We start from the raw sequence: 20,762 nt of genomic DNA on the forward strand, positions 1-20,762 counted from the left end.
CACCCAGGACCTTTGAAGCAGAAAAGGAGTAGGATTAAAGTGGATCTGAGGGTAGAGAAGTCAGGTCTGACCCTCTTCCCTGTAGTATATCCTAAGTTTCTTAAGTCAGAGAATGGTCTTGGGCTGGATTTTCAAAGAGCCAAAATATGTTTTCCATATCTCATTAAAAAGAAGGGGGGAAAAAATCACAGTACCCTTCAGCACAAGCAAATTAAGTTTTTTTGTTTTTTGTTTTTGCAACACTCTTGAAATAAATGAAAAGAGAACTTGCTTAGGAAGGAAGAGAATTACACACTCTGGTTCAAGGTTGGTCATATGATCATTAAGTGACCTTGGGAAATTGATCTAACCAATTTGGCTACCACATCCTTATTTGTTAAATGGTAATAATGATTGTCCCTCAAAAAAAAAAAAAATAGCCCCCCGCAAAAAGAAAAAAACAGGGCACGCTGCTCCCCTTCAAGGGATGGGTGGGTAGTACACATTACAAAACAACCTTTAGAATCATGTGTGTATGTTGCTCTGAGTCTCATTTGTGGCCATCAGTTTCTTCAGCATCTCTGTGCTCTGGGGAATAATCTTAACCAAACCTTTCAAGCTTCTGGAAGAAAGTATAGGCTTAAAAGCTTCTACTGTAATGGGCTCAAGTTTCATAACATCAGTATAACACAAGTACAGAATTGCAGGAATTCGCCATACTTGACAGTAACTCAGAACCGCTGCAGGAAGGTCATGTACGATTTTCGGCTGTTCCAGCAGCGAACAACACACAGGATCTTTGAAATTCTGTGTTTTCAGGGCTCTCAGGAAAGGAGATGGCATGCTGCAGGTAGACTCTGAAGTTTTGTAGTCAGTGATATTTCGACCCGTGAGAATAGTTACCTGTGTGTTCTTCTTTGGACAAGAGCCAAAAGCCTTTTCCAGCCACTGATACTGCTGATCTTCGGCAACATACCAACTGCACTGACAAAGGAAAACTGAAGGATTTGATTTTAGATGATAAAACACACAAAAAGCCTCTGTGGGGGACAGGCTAACAGCATCTGTGGTTCTACACGATTCATTCCACAGTTCAGCACAACAAACTTCCTCCCAGATGCCTGAGTTCATAACAAATGACGACAAAAATGCTACTGTGTTATTTTCTACAGCAATTATAAACTTGGAACATGAATACTTTTCTAGCAGGGAAACTTGCAAAGATGTTTGTGTTTGTCTTCGAAGAAGACATACTTCCCTCTTCCACATCAGCTGCTGCCGGACCTCCCTGTCCTCGGGCGTCTCCCTCCTGTCCTCCATCTCTTCCTCGTGTCTGTCAGTTTGTTGTACTATGGACGCTTGTGTGTTGCTGTGATGCTGGAAGCTATGCCACTAGTATTCAGATACCAGCAGGGTCACCCACGGAGGACAGGTTTCAGCTGAGCTACCAGACTAAGGCAGACTAGGAAGAAGGATCCGGCAGTCTACTTCTGAAAAGCATTAGCCAGTAAAAACCTTATGAATAGCAGCAGAACATTGTCTGATATAGTGCTGGAAGATGAGCCCCCCAGGTTGGAAGACATTCAAAAGATGACGGGGGAAGAGCTGCCTCCTCAAAGTAGAGTCGACCTTAATGACATGGATGGAGTAAAGCTTTCAGGACCTTCATTTGCTGATTTGGAACGCCTCAAAATGAGAAGAAACAGCTGCAAACATCCATTAATAATCGGAACCTGGAATGTATGAAGTATGAATCTAGGAAAATCGGAATCGTCAAAAATGAAATGGAAAGCATAAACATCGATATTCTAGGCATTAGTGAGCTGAAATGGACTGGTATTGGCCATTTTGAACCAGACAATCATATACTCTACTATACTGAGAATAACAACTTGAAGAGGAATGGTGTTGCATGCATCGTCAAAAAGAACGTTTCAAGATCTATCCTAAAGTACAACACTGTCAGTGATAAGATAATATCTATACACTGACAAGGAAGACCACTTAATATGACTATTATTCAAATTTACACACCAACCACTAGGGCCAAAGGTGAAGAAATAGAAGATTTTTACCACCTGCTACAGTCTGAAATTGATTGAACATGCAATCAAGTTGCATTGATAATTACTGGCGATTGGAATGCGAAAGTTGGAAACAAAGAAGAAGAATCAGTAGTTGGAAAATATGGCCTTGGTGACAGAAACAATGCCGGAGATCGAATGATAGAATTTTGCAAGACCAACGACTTCTTCATTGCAAATACCTTCTTTCACCAACATAAACGGCAACTATTTACATGGACCTTGCCAGATGGAACCCGCAGAAATCAAATTTACTACATCTGTGGAAAGAGATGATGGAAAAGCTCAAAATCATCAGTCAGAACAAGGCCAAGGGCCGACTATGGAACAGACCATCAATTGCTCATATGCAAGTTCAAGCTGAAACTGAAGAAAATCAGACCAAATCCACGAGAGCCAAAATATGACCTTGAGTATATCCCACCTGAATTTAGAGACCATCTCAAGTATAGATTTGATGCATTGAACACCAGTGACCGAAGGCCAGACCAGTTGTGGAATGACATCAAGGACATCATCCATGAAGAAAGCAAGAGGTCACTGAAAAGATGAGAAAGAAAGAAAAGACCAAGATGGATGTCAGAGGAGACTCTGAAACTTGCTCTTGAGCATCGAGCAGCTAAAGCAAAAGGAAGAACTGATGAAGTAAAAGAACTGAAGATTTCAAAGGGTGGCTCGAGAAGACAAGGTATTATAATGACATGTGCAAAGAGCTGGAGATGGAAAACCAAAAGGGAGGAACATGCTTGGCATTTCTCAAGCTGAAAGAACTGAAGAAAAAATTCAAGCCTTGAACTGCAATAGTGAAGAATTCTATGGGGAAAATATTAAATGATGCAGGAAGCATCAAAAGAAGATGGAAGGAATACACAGAGTCACTATACCAAAAAGAATTAGTCAATAGTCAACCATTTCAAGAGGTGGCATATGATCAGGAACTGATGGTACTGAAGGAAGAAGTCCAAGCTGCTCTGAAGGCATTGGTGAAAAACAAGGCTCCAGAAATTGATGGAATATCGAGATGTTTCGACAAACAGATGCAGCACTGGAGGTGCTCACTCATCTATCCCAAGAAATATGGAAGACAGCTTCCTCACCAACTGATTGGAAGAGATCCATATTTATGACTATTCCCAAGAAAGGTGATCCAACTGAATGTGCAAATCATAGAACAATATCATTAATATCATATGCAAGCAAAATTTTGCTGAAGATCATTCAAAAACAGCTGCAGCAATACATCGACAGGGAACTGCCAGAAATTCAGGCCAGTTTCAGAAGAGGACGTGGAACCAGGGATATCATTGCTGATGTCAGATGGATTCTGGCTGAAAGCAGAGCATACCAGAAGGATGTTTACCTGTGTTTTATTGACTATGCAAAGGCATTCGACTGTGTGGATCATAACAAACTATGGATAACGCTGTGAAGAATGGGAATTCCAGAACACTTAATTGTGCTCATGAGGAACCTTTACATGGATCAAGAGGCAGTTGTTCGGACAGAACAAGGGGATACTGATTGGTTTAAAGTCAGGAAAGGTGTGCATCAGGGTTGTATTCTTTCACCATACCTATTTAATCTGTATGCTCAACAAATAATACAAGAAGCTGGACTGCATGAAGAAGAATGGGGCATCAGGATTAGAGGAAGACTCATTAACAACCTGCATTATGCAGATGACACAACCTTGCTTGCTGAAAGTGAAGAGGACTTGAAGCACTTACTAATGAAGATCAAAGACCACAGCCTTCAGTATGGATTACACCTCAACATCAAGAAAACAAAAATCCTCACAATTGGACCAATGAGCAACATCATGATAAATGGAGAAAAGATCGAAGTTGTCAAGGATTTCATTTATCAACGGCCATGGAAGCAGCAGTCAAGAAATCAAAACACGCATTGCGTTGGGCAAATCTGCTGCAAAGGACCTCTTCAAAGTGTTGAAGAGCAAAGAGGTCACCCTGAAGACTAAGCTGCGCCTGACCCAAGCCATGGTATTTTCAATCACATCATATGCATGTGAAAGCTGGACAATGAATAAGGAAGACTGAAGAAGAGTTGACGCCTTTGAATTGTGGTGTTAGTGAAGAATATTGAATATACCATGGACTGCCAAAAGAATGAACAAATCTGTCTTGGAAGAAGTGCAGCCAGAATGCTCCTTAGAGGCAAGGATGGCAAGACTGTGTCTTACATACTTTAGACGTGTTGTCAGGAGGGATCAGTCTCTGGAGAAGGACATCACGCTTGGCAGAGTACAGGGTCAGCGGAAAAGAGGAAGACCCTCAACGAGGTGGATTGACACAGTGGCTGCAACAATGAGCTCGAGCATGACAAGGATTGTAAGGATGACGCAGGCCCGGGCAGTGTTTTGGTCTGTTGTGCATAGGGTCGCTGTGAGTTGGAACCGATTCGATGGCACCTAACGACAACAAGAACAATAATGATTGCTTCCCTGCCTACTTTATAAGACTTTGGTGAGTCGAAAATAACGTTAAGAACCATTTATCTTTTATCTATTCAATGAGCAATTAATGAATGCCAAGATTCGTGTTTTCCACCGCTTGGTGGTGGCAGGTATCCCCATTAAGAAGCTCTCTGAAACACCATTCTCTATTAGGGATCCTGTTAGGGGTCCTACATGAATTTCCAAAGACCTTGTGCTTCCCTATTTTATTGACCAGGGTCCAGTAGGGAAACAGACACCACAACAATAATTTGAACAGGAAAATTTAATATAAAGAGTCATCAACTCAAAATGGGTCTAACTTTTAAGGGACAGCATTCGAATTGTGGTATTGGCAAAGAAATTGTGGTGTTGCCAGAAGAAAAAACAAATCAATCTTGGCAGAGATACAAGCACAATGCTTTGGCTTTCTTACTTTGGACATGTCGTCAGGAAAGACCAAGCATTAGGAAAGGACATTATATTTTGTTCTTGGAAACAAAGGAAATCCTCGATAAGGTAAACTGACACAATAGCCACAATGGACTCAAACATACCAATGATCAGGAAGATGAGGCTGTCCCAGGCAACGTTTCCTTCTGCTTTGCATAAGGCTGCACATACACAAAGCAGACCTGTTGGCAAACGGTGAAGTGTTCACCTGCTAACTGAAATGTTGGCGGTTCGAACCCACCAGCAGCTCCACAGCAGAAAAGGCTTGGCGGTTTGCTCCCATAAAGCTTTCAGCCTAGGAAGCCCTATAGCATAGCTCTGTTCATCACAATTGACTCAATGGCACACAACAACAATACATACATGAGTCGGAGCCAACTCAGTGGCAACTAAGACAACAACAACCACCGTACGGCTGCATTTGAGTAAACACAGCACTGATGATTTATCTGTCTCCCTATCAGAATGGAGTTCCTTTAAGCAGGAGCCATGCCTCTAATTCATTATTTTAACCCAAGAACCCCAGGTCTTTTCAGATCTAAGTAGGATATTGACATCTAATGGCTGCTTTAATGGTTGTTTTGTGAATGAATGATTTCAGGGAAATGAAGGTTTCAGGGAAAACCTGCAAAAGCCAGAACCTGTGTAAGGTGGAAACCTGTCAGAGAAGGAAAAATGAAATAGTTTCCACTAATAGCAAAATGGCTAAAAAAAAAAAAAGTGGTAAGACTACATCCTGCCAAAGGTGGAAAACTTGGGAGACCTGGAAAAACAAGGCAGTCCCATTGACTTCCGGTTTTCACAGGTTTTGCTGTGATACACTAGAGAAACACATGTTGCAGCTGGAAAGATGGGAATAATTTTTACGGAGAGAACACCATCCACAAACACAAGAACAAGAGACCAAGGCATACTTTGGAAGTTCCTGCTTATCCAGCTTTTCTAAAGCATGAGATTTGAGGGAGCAAATAGCAGAATATGAAGTTGGATACAGAAGAGAGGAGATCCACTTTAAAAAAAGGGTTTAGGTTTTTATCTATCATAAAGGAAGCCACTGACAAGTTTGTGGGAGGACCATGATAGGATCCACGTGTGGGGTGCTTTTGTTGATGGTAAACGGCTATGCTTTTGAGAGTTATCATAATCAGAACTGAGAATGAAATGTGTTGCATTTTATGTATATGCACAGAAGTAATTCAAAGAAAACAACTCCAAAACAAAAAGGGAAGAAGTCATCATAAATGCCTGCTATTAGAATTCCTGCATGGTTAATTCAATAATGATAAATAGTCCTGGGAACATTTATCTATTTCTTAGAAGCTGCACAGGCAGAAAAGATACAATTATTGAGTCAAACACTGAAAACTACCCTTTGGAACTCTTTTCAAAGCAAATACCACCAAGTGATAATGCCTGGAATTGAAATTGGCCAATAGGTAGTATATTTCAAGTGCTTTTTGTCAGTGGGGGCTTTATTAATAGCTTTGAAATAAAAGCTCAAGTCCACTACATGTAAAATTCAAATTCCAGGGCACAGACAATAGAACTTTCCTTCATTCCTTTTTATCCCTTCTTCATAAATTCACATGACACACCAAATGCACCAGAAACAATACTATCATAGATGTAATTTCTTTAAACCCTTAAATTTAGCAAGTAGGCAATTCACCTAGCCCCGGTGAGCCTTCATTTTCTCATTTGTAAAAGGGAGTATAATTGCTCTTTCTCACAGGTTATATAATATTCCTACTAAAGGCAAATATTTTTTCTTTCAAAAACAATTTAATTTTTTGAAAAGATATTTATAATAAGCACTATATATTTTTCCTGGCATTTTTTAAAATTCATTCCAACTGAATCATAATTTAATGGAATTATAGGATAGTATTCCCAGTTATAGGATCCTTGTTGGTGCACTGGTTAAGAGCTCGGCTGCTGACCAAAAGGTCGACAGTTCTAATCTACTAGCTGTTCCTTGGAAACCCTATGGGGCAGTTCAGCTCCATCTTATAGGTCTGCTATGAGTTGAAATTGACTCAATGTCAATGGATTTGGGTTTTTGTTTTTTGTATTTCCAGTTACAAAGTGAAAATGAAGCCAGAATTATAAATTATTTAGTATATAAACATATGTCCACATGTCAGTTGGCCTGATCATTGACAGAGAAGCAGTCACTGTAGGAACAAAACATTGAACCTCTTGAGTACGGCATGCTAAGAAGAACAGCAAAAAAAAAAAAACATTGCTGAATACTCAGCTCTAACTCATGGTTACTTCGTGTGTGTGTAGAGCAGGACAGTACTTCCTAGAGTTTTCAAGGTTGTGACCTTTCAGAAGCAACTGCCAGGCTTTTCTTCCAAGATTCCTGAGTGGGTGGGTTCAATTCCCAACTTTTCAATCGTATAACCATTTGTGCCAATCCCTATATAATTGGGAACTACTCTTTTATTTAGTTTTGTCTAATTGAAACAAAAGGTCTTTAAAAAAACAAAAAACCCAGAGCCATCGAGTCAATTCCAACTCATAGTGACCCTATAGGACAGGGTAGAACTGCCCCATAGAGCTTCCAAGGATCGCCTGGTGGATTCGAACTGCCGGCCCTTTGGTTAGCAGCCGTAGCACTTAACCACTATGCCACCAGGGTTTCCAAAAGGTCCGTAGGTGGTACAAATGGTTTGTACTTGACTACTAACCTAAGCCCTGGTGGCACAGTGGTTAACCAAAACGTTGGCAGTTTGAATCCATTAGCTGCTCCTTGGAAACCCTATGAGGCAGTTCTATTCTGTCCTATAGGGTTACTCAGAGTCAGAACTGACTCCATGGCAATAGGTTTAGTTTTTTTTTTTTTTTTACTAACCTAAACGTTGGGTGGTTCAAACCCATCCAGCAACGCCACAGAAAAAAACCTGACAATCTGGTTCGTTTACTACTACAGTACTATTACAGCCACGAAAACCCGGTAGAGCGGTTCTACTCTGCAACACATGGGTTTGCCATGAGTCAGAATCAGTATGGCAACTAACAAAAATAACAAGGCTAGAATGACTCATAACTTTTGCTTTGCAATGAACATAAGAGTTTTATCGTTTTAGTAAACTAGTTATAACTTGACATTTGCACTCATTATCAGTCATCCTTTGAAATGTATTGGTGCTTCAGTTGACATCCAAAGTTCCTCTGTGTGAACAAAAATGTCACATCGGTAGAAAAAGTAGAAAGTGGGAGTACCTAATTTTGATGGCTGAGGAGATGATTAAATGAGACTAAGACTGCAGAGTGCTTGCAGTGACCCTGGCATGTGGTATATTTGTAATAGGCAGGGGTTGTTAATATTGTTTTTATTATAATTATGGTTGTGTCAGTTGCTACTATTGATAAAAATCCTTAGCACATTATCAAGGACACAAAAGTAACTGTCCAATAAATTTAAATTACCTTATCCTACTTTAAATGATGGAAGATGGAAGGAATACAAAGTCATTATACCAAAAAGAATTGGTCAATGTTCAACCATTTCAGGAGGTAGCATATGATCGGGAACCAATGATACTGAAGGAAGAAGTCCAAACTGCACTGAAGGCATTGGCGAAAAAGAAGGCTCCAGGAACTGACAGAATACCAGTTGAGATGTTTCAACAAACGGATGCAGCACTGGAATTGCTCATTCATCTATGCCAAGAAATTTGGAAGACAGCCTACTGGCCAAGCAACTCGAAGAAATCCATATTTACGCCTATTCCTAAGAAAGGTGATCCAACTGAATGCAGAAATTGTCAAAAAATATCATTAATATCACACCAAGTAAAATGTTGCTTAAGATCATTCAAAAGCAGCTGTAGCAGTACAATGACAGGGAATTTCTAGAAATTCAAGCCAGATTCAGAAGAGGACATGGAACCAGAGATATGGCTGATGTCAAATGGATCCTGGCTGAAGGTAGAGAATACCAGAAAGATGTTTAACTGTGTTTTACTGACTATGCAAAAGCATTTGACTGTGTAGACAGTGAGAAATTATGGATAACACTGCAAAGAATGGGAATTCCCAGAATACTCAGTTGTGCTCATGAGGAACCTGTACGTAGATCAAAAGGCAGTCATTTGAACAGAACAAGGGGATACTGCATGGCTTAAAGTCAGGAAAGTTGTGAGTCAGGGTTTTGTCTTTTCACCATACCTATTCAATCTATATGCTGAGCAAATAATCTGAGGAGCTGGATTATATGAAGAACAGGGCATCAGGATTGGAGGAAGACTTATTAACAACCTTCACTATGCAGATGACACAACCTTGCTTGCTAAAAGTGAAGAGGACTTGAAGCACTTACTAATGAAGACCAAAGACCAAAGCCTTCAGTATGGATTACACCTCGACTCAACATAAAGAAAATAAAAATCTTCACAGCTGGACCAGTAAGCAGTATCACGATAAACGAAGAAAAGTTTGAAGTTGTCAGGAATTTCATTTTACTTGGATCCACAATTAACACCCACGGAAGCAGAAGCCAAGAAATCAAACGACACATTGCATTGGGCAAATCTGCTGCAAAAGACCTCTTTAAAGTGTTGAAAAGCAAAGATATCATCACCTTGAAGTCTAAGGTGTGCCTGGCCCAAGCCATGGTGTTTTCAATCGCCTCATATGTATGTGAAACCTGGACAACAACGAATAAAGGATACTGAAAAAGAATTGATGCCTTCGAATTGTGGTGTTGGTGAAGAATACTGAATATACCATGGACTGCCAAAAGAACAAATAAATCTGTCTTGGAAGAAGTACAACCAGAATTCTCCTTAGAAGCAATGATGGAGAGACTATGTCTCACAAACGCTGGACACGTTATCAGGAGGGATCAGTTCCAGGAGAAGGGCATCATGCTTGGAAAAGTAGATGGTCAGTGAAACAGAGGAAGACCCTCAAGGAGATGGATCGACACAGTCACTGCAACAATGGGGTTGAGTATAATGATTGTGAGGATAGCACAGGATCCAGCCATGTTTTACACAGGATCACTATGAGCTGGAACCAACTCGACGGCACCTAACATCAACAACAACTTTAAATCAGGAATGATGAATGATTTATGAGTTGAGTGTGAATCAGAGAATATTAAGACATAATATTCAGTGTCCTATTACATCCTTGTGTGAGAAGAGTGGTTAAATTAATATCTATTACCACCTTCTTAAAAAATTAGACATATAGATTACCAAATTTTGTACACATAACAATTCAAACCAAGAGATTTCAAATAGTCTCCACCTCCTCTTATATACTTGCTCTTTGTGCTCTGCTTCACTTTTTGTAAGAGAAGCTTTCATTTCCAGGCCATCCAGGAAAGCTTCTATTTACTTTGAAGCAGAATCAGTTGCAGTGGAAGATACTCATTCAAGAATCTCTGGGTGACTCTTTTTGGTTTTGTAAATATAAGACAGGTAAGCACCTATTGTTACAGAGAAATATTGTTAACACGGCTTTATTTATTTATTTTGGCTGAGCAAGTGTCTTGTTTATACAACTTTAAAGCTAAATCCAAAGGCTGTCGAAGACAAGATAGAAAAAATTTTTTTTTCTCTAGCACCTGGAAGGCTCTTGAAAGTAAGTGGAAAAATATATATTGCCTAGTACACAGTACTGAAAACCAAACCCAATGCTGTAGAATCAATTGTGACTCCTGGTGACTGTAATGGATTGAATTGTGTCCCCCAAAAATATGTGTCAACTTGGTTAGGCCGTGTGTGGTTGCCCTACATTTTGTGATTTTCCTATGTGTTATAAATCATAATCTCTACCTGTTGCTAAAAAGGATTAGGGCGGGAAGTAACACGTTGCTGAGGCCACATCCCTGATCCAGTGTAAAGGGAGTTTCCCTGGAGTATGGCCTGCACCACCTTTTATCTTACAAGAGATAAAAGGAAAGGGAAGCAAGCAGAGAGTTGGGGACCTCAAACCACCAAGAAAGCAGTGCCAGGAGCAGAGCGCATCCTTTGGACCTGAGGTTCCTGCACCGAGCTATTCCCAGATCAAGGCAAAACTGATGACAAGGAGCTTCCTCTAGAGTTGGCAGAGAGAGAAAGTGTTCCCCTGGAGCCAGCACCCTGAATTTGGACTTCTAGCCTTCCAGACTGTGAGCGAATAAACTTTCTCTTTGTTAAAGCCATCCACTTGTGGTATTTCTGTTGTAGCAGCACTAGATGAGTAAGACAGTGACCCTATGTGTTGCAGAGTAGAGCTGCTCCATAGGGTTTTCTTGCCTGTAACCTTTACAGAAGCAGATTGCTAGACCCTTCTTCCTAGGTGCTGCTGGGTGGGCTCTAACCGACAACCTTTAGTTTAGTAGTCAAGCACAAACCATTTGTAACAACTAGGGATCTTAGTACATGGTAAGAATTCAAAAAATATGCGTTGAGTGAATTCACAAATTAATGACCCTGATCTTTTCTCCTTTTAAAAAAAAGTTTCAGTGTTACTATGGATGGACATTGTTTTTAGAGTTCGGAGAAGCACTTATTCTTGTAAACTTTTAGCAAAAATAAAAATTGGTACGATGACTCTAGAAAGCTAGTCTCCCTGTTGTCTGTTGCCACTGAGTCGATTTTGACTCATAGAGACTCTATGGGACAGAGTAGAACTGTCCCACAGGGTTTCCAAAGGTCAGCTGGTAGACTCAAGCTGCTAACCTTTTGGGTAGCAGCCAAGTTCTTAACCACTACGCCACCAGGGTTTCCTTGTACTACATAGCTCATGCTATATTCCCTACTCAGGATTAATTACTGGCTGTGCCTGGCCTCTTAGATAAGGACAATTGTTTGGCTTGGGAACTGTACCTGTGGGAACAGAGTGGGGAGGAAATCTTAGGACCATTTGAGCCCCTCCTAATTTCAACAGATGATGAGACAGCACACAATACTGGGCCTTCATTTTAGGCCTTACACCATAGCCTAGCAGCTCATGTTTAGGTGGAAAAGGAATTTGGACTAGAAGTGAGTCTTTGAGAATGACAGCAAGGCGTGCAGACAGATGCTGAAGAAAACAACTGGGAAAGAGTTGAAACAATCATGAGCTGAATTCATAGTACTTTAACCTCTACTCTGCGCCTTTATTAACACAATTGGAATGATCTCAGGACATTTTTTTTCTTTTTCTTTTTAATAACCTTCTCTACCAACAACTATTGTGATTTTGAAGCTGACTAGATAATTTGTTATGACCTTAACGGTATGTGCTGAATGCTATTTCATAATTTCAAGAGGGAAATGATTTCTTCTCTGAATTCAAGTTAAACAGATTATCTAATTATTTTCTCTACTCACAAAAAGCTATAGCCCCCACCTGAGTTGATACCTATTCAGAAAATATTAATGTTGTTCTTTTTTTAATTCTAGGTATTTGAACTTGGTGGAAGATGACTCAATGTTTAGGACATGCTGAAAACAATTAACAGTTGAATTTGGGGTAGTTTATATGCTTTATCGGATTGAAGATCAGAATTTACGTTTACTATTTTCTGCATTTTTCACTGGTATAATAAATGGATCAATAATGCTAACAGATTTGGAAGAACAAGACCAAAAAGAATACATTCTTCGTCTATTAACCTTCATTTAGTGACCATTAACAATTTCATTCTGCTTGGATCAATAATCAATACCAATGGACGCAGCAGTGGAGAAATCAAATAACAAACTGCATTGAGAAGATATACTGCAAAAGATCTCTTTAAAGTTTTAAAAAGCAAAGATGTCACCGGATGAGAAATGTTAGCCTGACAAAAGCCATGGTCTTTTCAGTCTCCTCATGTGCATGTGAAAGTTGGATAATGAAAAAGAAGAAGACAGAAGAAGAATTGAGGCATTCATATTGTGATTTTGCGAAGAAAACTGACTACATCATGGACTGCCAAAAGAAGGAACAAATCAGTCTTAGAAGAAATATAACCATAATGCTCCTTAGAAGCAAAGATGCCAAGACCTTGGCTCACTTACCTTGGACATGTCATCAGGAAAGACCAATTGGTAGAAAAAGACTTCGTGTTTAGAAAAGTAGAGGGCCAGTGAAAATGAAGGAAACCCTCAGTGAGGTGGATTGATACGGTGGGTCCAACAATGGACTCACGTACCAATGATCATCAAGATAGTGCAATGCCGGGCAACGTTTCATTCTGTTATACATAAGGTCTCCATGAGTCAGAGCGGACTCAACAGAAAGTAACGAGAACAACAATGCTATGTTTTCACTTCTTGGGCATCATTATGGACTCTTGTGAGTTCTCAAATTTACTGTATATCAGTCAATCTCGGTCAGATTCCCTTGAGGCTCAATTGTCTCTACTTGGTCGGTAGAAGTGCTTTTCAAATTGGGCTGTATATATTCCTTTGATATGACTGCATTACTTGTGAAAGCTTTCTTGCTTTCTGGCACAAAAAAGCTGTATTAGGCTCATTTTTTATCTTTCAGTTTAAACTTGGAATCAAGCACTTCAAGGAGCTTTGCTTTCTCGTAGTGGAAAAATATTACTGAAGACCAGAATCCTAGCGTTGTTGTGAGTAGTGGAGAGGACATTTCTCCCAGGCTATTTCTTTGGGCAGAGCTAAAGAAAGATGTATTCTCAATTTTCTTTGCATTGTTATGATTTGCTTTTGATATTTTCAATCCAATTCTAGTAAAACACTATTCTTACTTTTTGGTGAGTTCTTGATTGAGCAATTATACTTCCTTCTCTCCTACACCGAAAATCTGGATTTCTAACAAAATAAATATAATTACCTTTTTTACTTTACTGAGAATATAAAAAAAAAAATTCCAAAATAACAATTCAAAATTAATGCAAAAATATAATTGCCCAGTAAGTTTACTATTTTTCAGGTAGTTCTTTTTTATTATATTGCTATTTGTTATGGATTTACAGCCTAGATTTTAAAACACAGATTGCTGGGCCTCACCTCCTGAATTTTTGGTTTAGTAAATTTGAGGCCAGGGATGATAATTTGAATTTCTAATAAATCTTCTGATGATGCTGCTGCCACTGGCCCAGGACCACACCTTGAGAATCACTGTTCTAGAGACACCCATAATTTCTCACTCTCTGTGGTTGCAAGTTCTTATCTGATGCATAGTGTTGATTAAGGGCTTTCAGCTGGCTTTGAATCTGAGGTTGTTAGCACTCCAACAGTTGCCACTGGTGAATTCTTAGAGAGTGGAGGCTGTGTAGATTATGAAAACACTAAAAAAGAGCTCCACCTTGAGATGATGAAAAACATTCGGCAGCTCTGTCTTCAAAATTCTGCACCATAGTTTCATTTAATCACCACCTGCTCCAGCTACAATGACTTAGTACATAGTTATAAGTACATGATAGGTATATTTGCTTCCTGGTTACATAAACCAGTTCTTTACCCTATGATTTACTGTCTAGTAGTATCAGAACTCACTTATTTTCACATGTTCATTTTCTTTTTAATTATGTAATAACCTATTTGGAATGCCCAAGATTTTTAATATATCTTGCTCCAGTTTCTATGCTACAAGTTCTCAGTTACATAATATGTAAGATTCCCTTATTGCCTTCATGTATTGGGCTATGTGTTGTTATGAGATTTGCAATACATAATTCCAAATGATTATCCCAATTAGTAGTGTGTTGACCTAGTACCAGTCAAAGCTTTAAATTCCCCACAGGAGGATCAAGAAGATCCCTAGCACTTCAGAATTTCATGTTATTAGCAAAGGGAGGAGTCTCTGGGTAGTGCAAAGGGTTAACATGCTTGGCTGCTAACCAGAAGGCTGGAGGTTATGGTCCAACCAGAGGTACTTCGGCAGAAAGGCTTGGAGATCTACCCCTAAAAAATCAGCCATAGAAAACCCTATGAATCACAGTTCTGTTCTGACATACACGGGGTCACCATGAGACAGCGCCAACTTAAGGGCAACTAATATTTTAATATTACTATTTTAGCAAAGAGAAGTACAAATAAATACAAGTTCTTAATGGTTTGCCTAAAATTCTTATATATATTACTATTATCCTTATTTTAATTACAGATAAACCTAGTGTAGGACACCTGTTTTTCAGAAGCTGTTGGATAAATACTGCTATTTGTTACCTTCATACTGTACAAATTCAAACTCCCTAAAGCCAATCAAGACTATTATAAAAAATAACTAGTGTATATAAAAGTAAAATTACAATTTAATTTAAAATATTAGCAATTTGAAAATGTGCCAGCTATCACAACGTTCAAACCATGATTAGAAAGTGCAAGTAGAAACATTTCTATAGAAATTCATATAATTTCCAGAGTATGTAGGTCCTCCTAGAGCTATTTTGTAAGACATGAATGTTTATAATCGTAACACATTTTAACTACATGACCTCATTCAACTGAAATTCCATATTTTAGATCACTGGCATAAAGCTTTAGCTATTTAGTTTTAGTGCAGAAATACAAATTCTCAAATGAAACCAACTATGTCATGTACCGAAATTTCTATTTTTTTTCTTTCTATACTTACTACACTTAACACTACAGAGTAACACACTGCATCTTTTTTTTAACTCAAATAAAATTGAGAAATGTTCCCATTGCATTATGAAGTATACTTTTACCACCTTTTTCATATTTAAAAATAATTTAGTACAAAAATCCCCCCATTTGGAATAAATGCTTTGAAAAAAGACAAGATTTTCAAAAATGAGTCTTTTGTCAGAGAAAAAAGAAGTTCCAACTTTGCTACTAGACAAGATCTTAGTCTCAAGACCAAGCATCTTCTTAATTCCTTGGCTTGTGTTTTGTTCTTATTAGCCCCAAATTACAATTCCACTAGAAAAAAAAATAATAATATATATATTATTTTGAATGGTTTAATTCCTATAAATTGTAGTTTCAGATATTCAGTGCCATTCTGATATTCTTGCTAAAAATCATCAGATACAAATATTTAAAATATTCAATTACAAATACATCACATTTCATACTTTTCATCATATAAATTTTAATAGCTTTTTTTTTTTTTGAGGGTTCCTTTCCAAACAATATTCCTTAACACCAAAATATTTCTGAGCTTCACTTTTATTTCGACAAATTTATGGTATATTTTTTTTTAATCCCAACTTTTTTTTTTTTTTTTAAGGTGACAGATTATCTGAAAATCAATGTGGTGGTTTTAAAATCTGGTCACAACATTTTTTGACACTCCTCCCATCAAAAGGTGGGGCCTGTATGCTCTCCCTTTGAATCTGGGCTCTCTGTCTTCTTGAACAATAGCATATGTGGAAGTGATGTCAGGTCAGTTTCCAGGCCCAGGCCTTAAAAAACAGGATGTTTCCACTCCCTGTCTCTACTCATGCTGTTGAAACCCAGCCACCATGTTGCAAGGAAGCCCAAGCCACTTCATAGAGATGCCTACATGGAAAGGAACTGACTGCCAACAATTTTGCAGCCATGTGACTAAGTTATCTTAGAAGTGAATCCTTCAGTCCCAGTTGAGCCACCTCAGCTATTGCTCCGTGTTACAAGGGGAGAGCTGCCCCCTCCCCGTGCCCTGCCTATATTGTTGTTTGTAAGCAAAAAAAAAAAAAAAAATGATTGTTGTGATTTTAGCTGCTAAATTTTGGGGTGATTTGTTTTTAATACATAGCCAGAACACTGTTGTTTATATTCTATATCAGATAACTGGAATAAAGCTACTTACAGTTATACATATTTATATGTTGTTGTTGTATGCCATTGATTCTATTCCAGCTTATAGCTGAAATCTTTCCACTACATCAGCGGAAAGAGATGATAGAAAAGCTCAATATCATCAGTCAAAACACGGCCAGGGACCTACTGTGGAACAGACCATCAATTTTTTATATGCAAGTTTAAGTTGAAGCTGAAAAAATTACAGCAAGTCCACAAGAGCCAAAATACAACCTTGCATATGTTCCACCTGAATTTAAAGAACATCTCAGAATACGTTTGATGCTTTGAAAATACTGACCGAAGACCAGATGAGTTGTGGCATGATATCAAGGACATCACACTTGAAGAAAACAAAAGATCAGTAAAAGGAAAGAAAAGGCCAAAATGGATGTGAGAAGAGACTGCAACTTGTTATTGAACATAGAGTAGCTAAAGTGAATGGAAGAAATGATGAAGTAAAAGAACTGAACAGAAGATTTCAAAGTACAGCTCAAGAAAACAAAGTCAAGTATTATAATGAAAGGGCCAAAGACCTAGAGTTAGAAAACCAAAAAGGAATAACATCCTTGACATTTCTCAGGCTGAAAGAACTGAAGAAAAACTTCAAGCCTTAAGTTGCAATACTGAAGGATTCTATGGGCAAAATAGTGAACAACACAGGAAGCATAAAAAGAAGATGGAAGGAATACACAGTTACTGTACCAAGCAGAACTGGTCAACTTTCAAACATTTCAGGAGGTAGCACATGATCAAGAACCAATGGTATTGAAGGAAGAAGTTCAAGTTGCACTGAAGGCATTGGTGAAAAACAAGGCTTCAGGAATGGATGGAATGCCAATTGAGATGTTTCCACAAACAGACGCAATGCTGGATGCTTGCACTTGTCTATGCTGAGAAATTTGGAAGATGACTACCCAGCCAACAGACTGAAAGAGATTTATATTTGTGCCTACTCCAAAGAAAAGTGATTCAACAGAATGCAGGAATTATTGAGCAATATCATTAATATCACAGGCAAGTAAAATTTTTTGAATAATAATTCAAAAATGGTTACAGCAGTACATCAACAGGGAACTGCCAAAAATTCAAGCCTGTTTAAGAAGAGGACATGTAACGAGGGATATCATGGCTGATGTCAGATGGATCTTGGCTGAAAGCAGAAAATACTAGAAAGATGTTTACCTGTGTTTTATTGACAATAGAAAGATATTCAACTGTGTGGATCATAACAAATTATGGATAACATTGCAAAGAATGGGTATTCCAGGACACTTAATTGTGCTCATGTGTAAACAGTACAGAGACCAAGAGGCAGTTGTTCTAACAGATCAAGGCAATACCGTGTGGGTTAAAACCAGGGAAAGTGTGTGTCAGCTTTGTATCTTTTCACCATACTCATTCAATCTGTATGCTGGGTAAATAATCCTAGAAGCTGGACTATATGAAGCATAGCATGGCTTACAGGAAGACTCATTACCAACCTGTGATGTACAGATGGCACAACCTTGCTTGCTAAAATCAAAGAGAGCTTGAAGCACTTACTAATGAAGATCAAAGACTACAGTCCTCAGTATGGATTAAACATCAACATAAAGAAAACTAAAACCTTCTCAACTCGACCAATAAGCAACATTATGATAAACAAAGAAAAGATTGAGTTTGTCAAGGATTTCATTTTTCTTGGATCCACAATCAATGCCCATAGAAACAGCAGTCAAGAAATCAAAGTACATATTACATTGGGTGAATCTGCTGCAAAAGACCTCTTTAAAGTGTTAAAACTTAAAAATGTCACTGTGAGGAATAAGATGGACCTGACCCAAGCCGTGATATTTTCAATCACCACATAAGCATGCAAAAGCTTGCCAATGAATAAGGAAGACTGAAGAAGAATTGATGTCTTTGCATTACGGTGATGGTGAAGAATACTGAATATACATGGACTGCCAGATGAAAGAAGGACAACCAGAATGCTCCATAGACGTGAGGATGGTGAGACTATGTCTCACATACTTTGGACATGTCATCAGGAGGGAGAAGTCCCCAGAGAAGGATATGCTTGTTCAAGCAGAAGGTCTTGAAAAAGCGGAAGACTCTTAATGAAATGAATGAACACAGTGGCTGCAACAATGGGCTCAAATGTAGCATGATTTTGAGGATGGCGCTGGACTAGGCAGTGTTTTGTTATGTTATACATGGGGTTGCTGTTAGTCAGAACTCACTGGATGGCACCTAACAACAATGAAAACTTCCAGGGAATTGGGAAAATGGGTCTACAAATAAACCTCAGTAACCTCCACATTTTGCAGTTGTTGTTAGTTGCCATCAAGTCAGCTCCAAGTCATGGTGACCTAATGTACAATGGAACAATGCATCATCCAGTCCTGCATCATCTTCATAATTATTTAGCACGTTTGAGTCCACGTTTCCCTACTATATTTAAAGTCATCCTTGTCCCAAGTAATCACAAGCCTCCATATTTTCCTCCTCTGAGGATGGCAGGCTCTTCTCTATGAAATTGTCTATATTAATATAAGAATAAGCCATCTGAAGTGTCGTCACTGAGCCCTTACGAGTGCTCATCCCTGAAATCAAGACCAATGGTTACTGCAGTTCTATCTACAATAAATGGACCCACGGTTTCCCTCCAGGGTGACATATGTTACTGAAATTCAATTTTCTATTGTTCAAACATAACTTTTTTATTGTAACTTTTTATTTTGAAATAATTTAAGACTCACAACAAGTTTGTGTGTACTTCTTACCCAGCCTCCTCCAGTGACGCCATACTTAAGCACAGTACATTGTCAAAGCCAGGACACTGACACTGAGGCCCTACCACTAACTCAAGTACAGATCTTACTCAGATTGCACCCGTGGATCCATATACTCTTTCTGATTTGCACTGTAGAATTCTGTGAAATTTCATGACATGTCGCTCTCTGTAACCATCACCTAATCAGGATACAGATCTGGTCCAGCACCACAAATTAGCTCCTTCATTGTGAGCCTTAATTTTTGAAAACTACAATTGGAAATAAATCAAATTACAGAAATTTCCTCTGCTTCATCCATTATAAAGATCTAATGAGGAGAAGAATTATTGGATTTTAGATGTGTCGTAGTCTAGCAGGATAACCAGTTGCCATCGCATCTATTCCAGCTCATGGTGACCCCATGTGTGTCAGAGGAGACCTGTGATCCATATGGTTTTCAATGGGTGATCTTTTGGAAGTAGATCACAAGGTCTTTCTTCCAAGGCACATCTGGATAGATTTGAACCTCTAGTTTTTTGATTAGTAGCCAAGTATGTTAACAGATTGCAAACAAAAGATGAAAATAATGTTCAATATTCATAACAGCGTTATTCAATAATATCTCCATGCCAGGAAAAAAGCTCATGTGTAAGTCTAACAACATTGTACTGAGCAAGTCAATGGCGATTTTTTTAAGCAATGGAACATTATATAGCAATGGAAATGAATACACTGTTGCTATATGCAAAAATCCAGCTGGATCTCATAATGATTCCATTATATAAAGTTCAAAATAGGCAAAAATGACCTACAGTATTAGAAGTAAAGGTCATAGTTTCTTCCAGGCAGGAGGGTGGCATCTGGTATGTCGTCTAGTGGATGGTGACAGGGCTTCACAGGTCCCCTCAGATTCCTTTTGCCATTTCTGTACAAAAGATTCCAGTCCCAACCACTCCTACCTCTATTTCTGGATGCTTCCAATGGCCAGCATCTCTGGCACTTGTTGGAGGGCTGCCTTTTTGGAGGTTTTGTCTAGGGGAACAGAGAGTGAGAGCGGTCTGGGAGTTTGTGTTTTCTCTCCTTACAGGGCCGTTACCAGTGACTGTCATTGGGAGTGTCACAGAAAGAAATTGATAGATCTCTTGCTGTGATTTGGGGTTTTCTTACCCACAAATCCAAATATTCACTTTAAAGAAATCCCTGATAAGAATTAATCCATTAGCAGCTTTTCTTTCACCCAAAGTTGCAAATCTTTTCTTTCCTGTTCGAAGCCAGGCTTACTAAATTTAAATTTCAAAAGATATGGCTGGGTGCTGAAGATAATTCAAAAATGGTTGCAGCAGTATATCACTCA

The 20,762-nt window shown here is 38.7% G+C and overlaps 1 protein-coding gene across 1 annotated transcript; it reads right to left on the reverse strand.

Annotated features, from left to right (window-relative positions):
- Positions 1-504: 504 nt before the first annotated feature.
- On the reverse strand, positions 505-19,440 carry LOC126076763 (proteasome assembly chaperone 1-like). Its single transcript, XM_049885311.1, has 2 exons — positions 19,418-19,440; positions 505-1,312 (listed from the first exon to the last, which is right to left on the reverse strand). The coding sequence occupies exons 1-2, from the start codon at positions 19,438-19,440 to the stop codon at positions 505-507; spliced, it is 831 nt and encodes a 276-aa protein (XP_049741268.1).
- Between the last annotated feature and the right edge of the window lie 1,322 nt (positions 19,441-20,762).

Source organism: Elephas maximus, chromosome 5 (genome assembly GCF_024166365.1).
Source record: "Elephas maximus indicus isolate mEleMax1 chromosome 5, mEleMax1 primary haplotype, whole genome shotgun sequence".
Classification (NCBI taxonomy): domain Eukaryota; kingdom Metazoa; phylum Chordata; class Mammalia; order Proboscidea; family Elephantidae; genus Elephas; species Elephas maximus.

Bases quoted from the DNA above. Each gene is read 5' to 3' on its own strand.
- LOC126076763 (XM_049885311.1), bottom strand. From the start codon at position 19,440: ATGGCGTCACTGGAGGAGGCTGG. The intron at 1,313-19,417 runs GTAAGAAGTACA...ACAAACTGACAG, and splicing joins GCGTCACTGGAGGAGGCTGG to ACACGAGGAAGAGATGGAGG.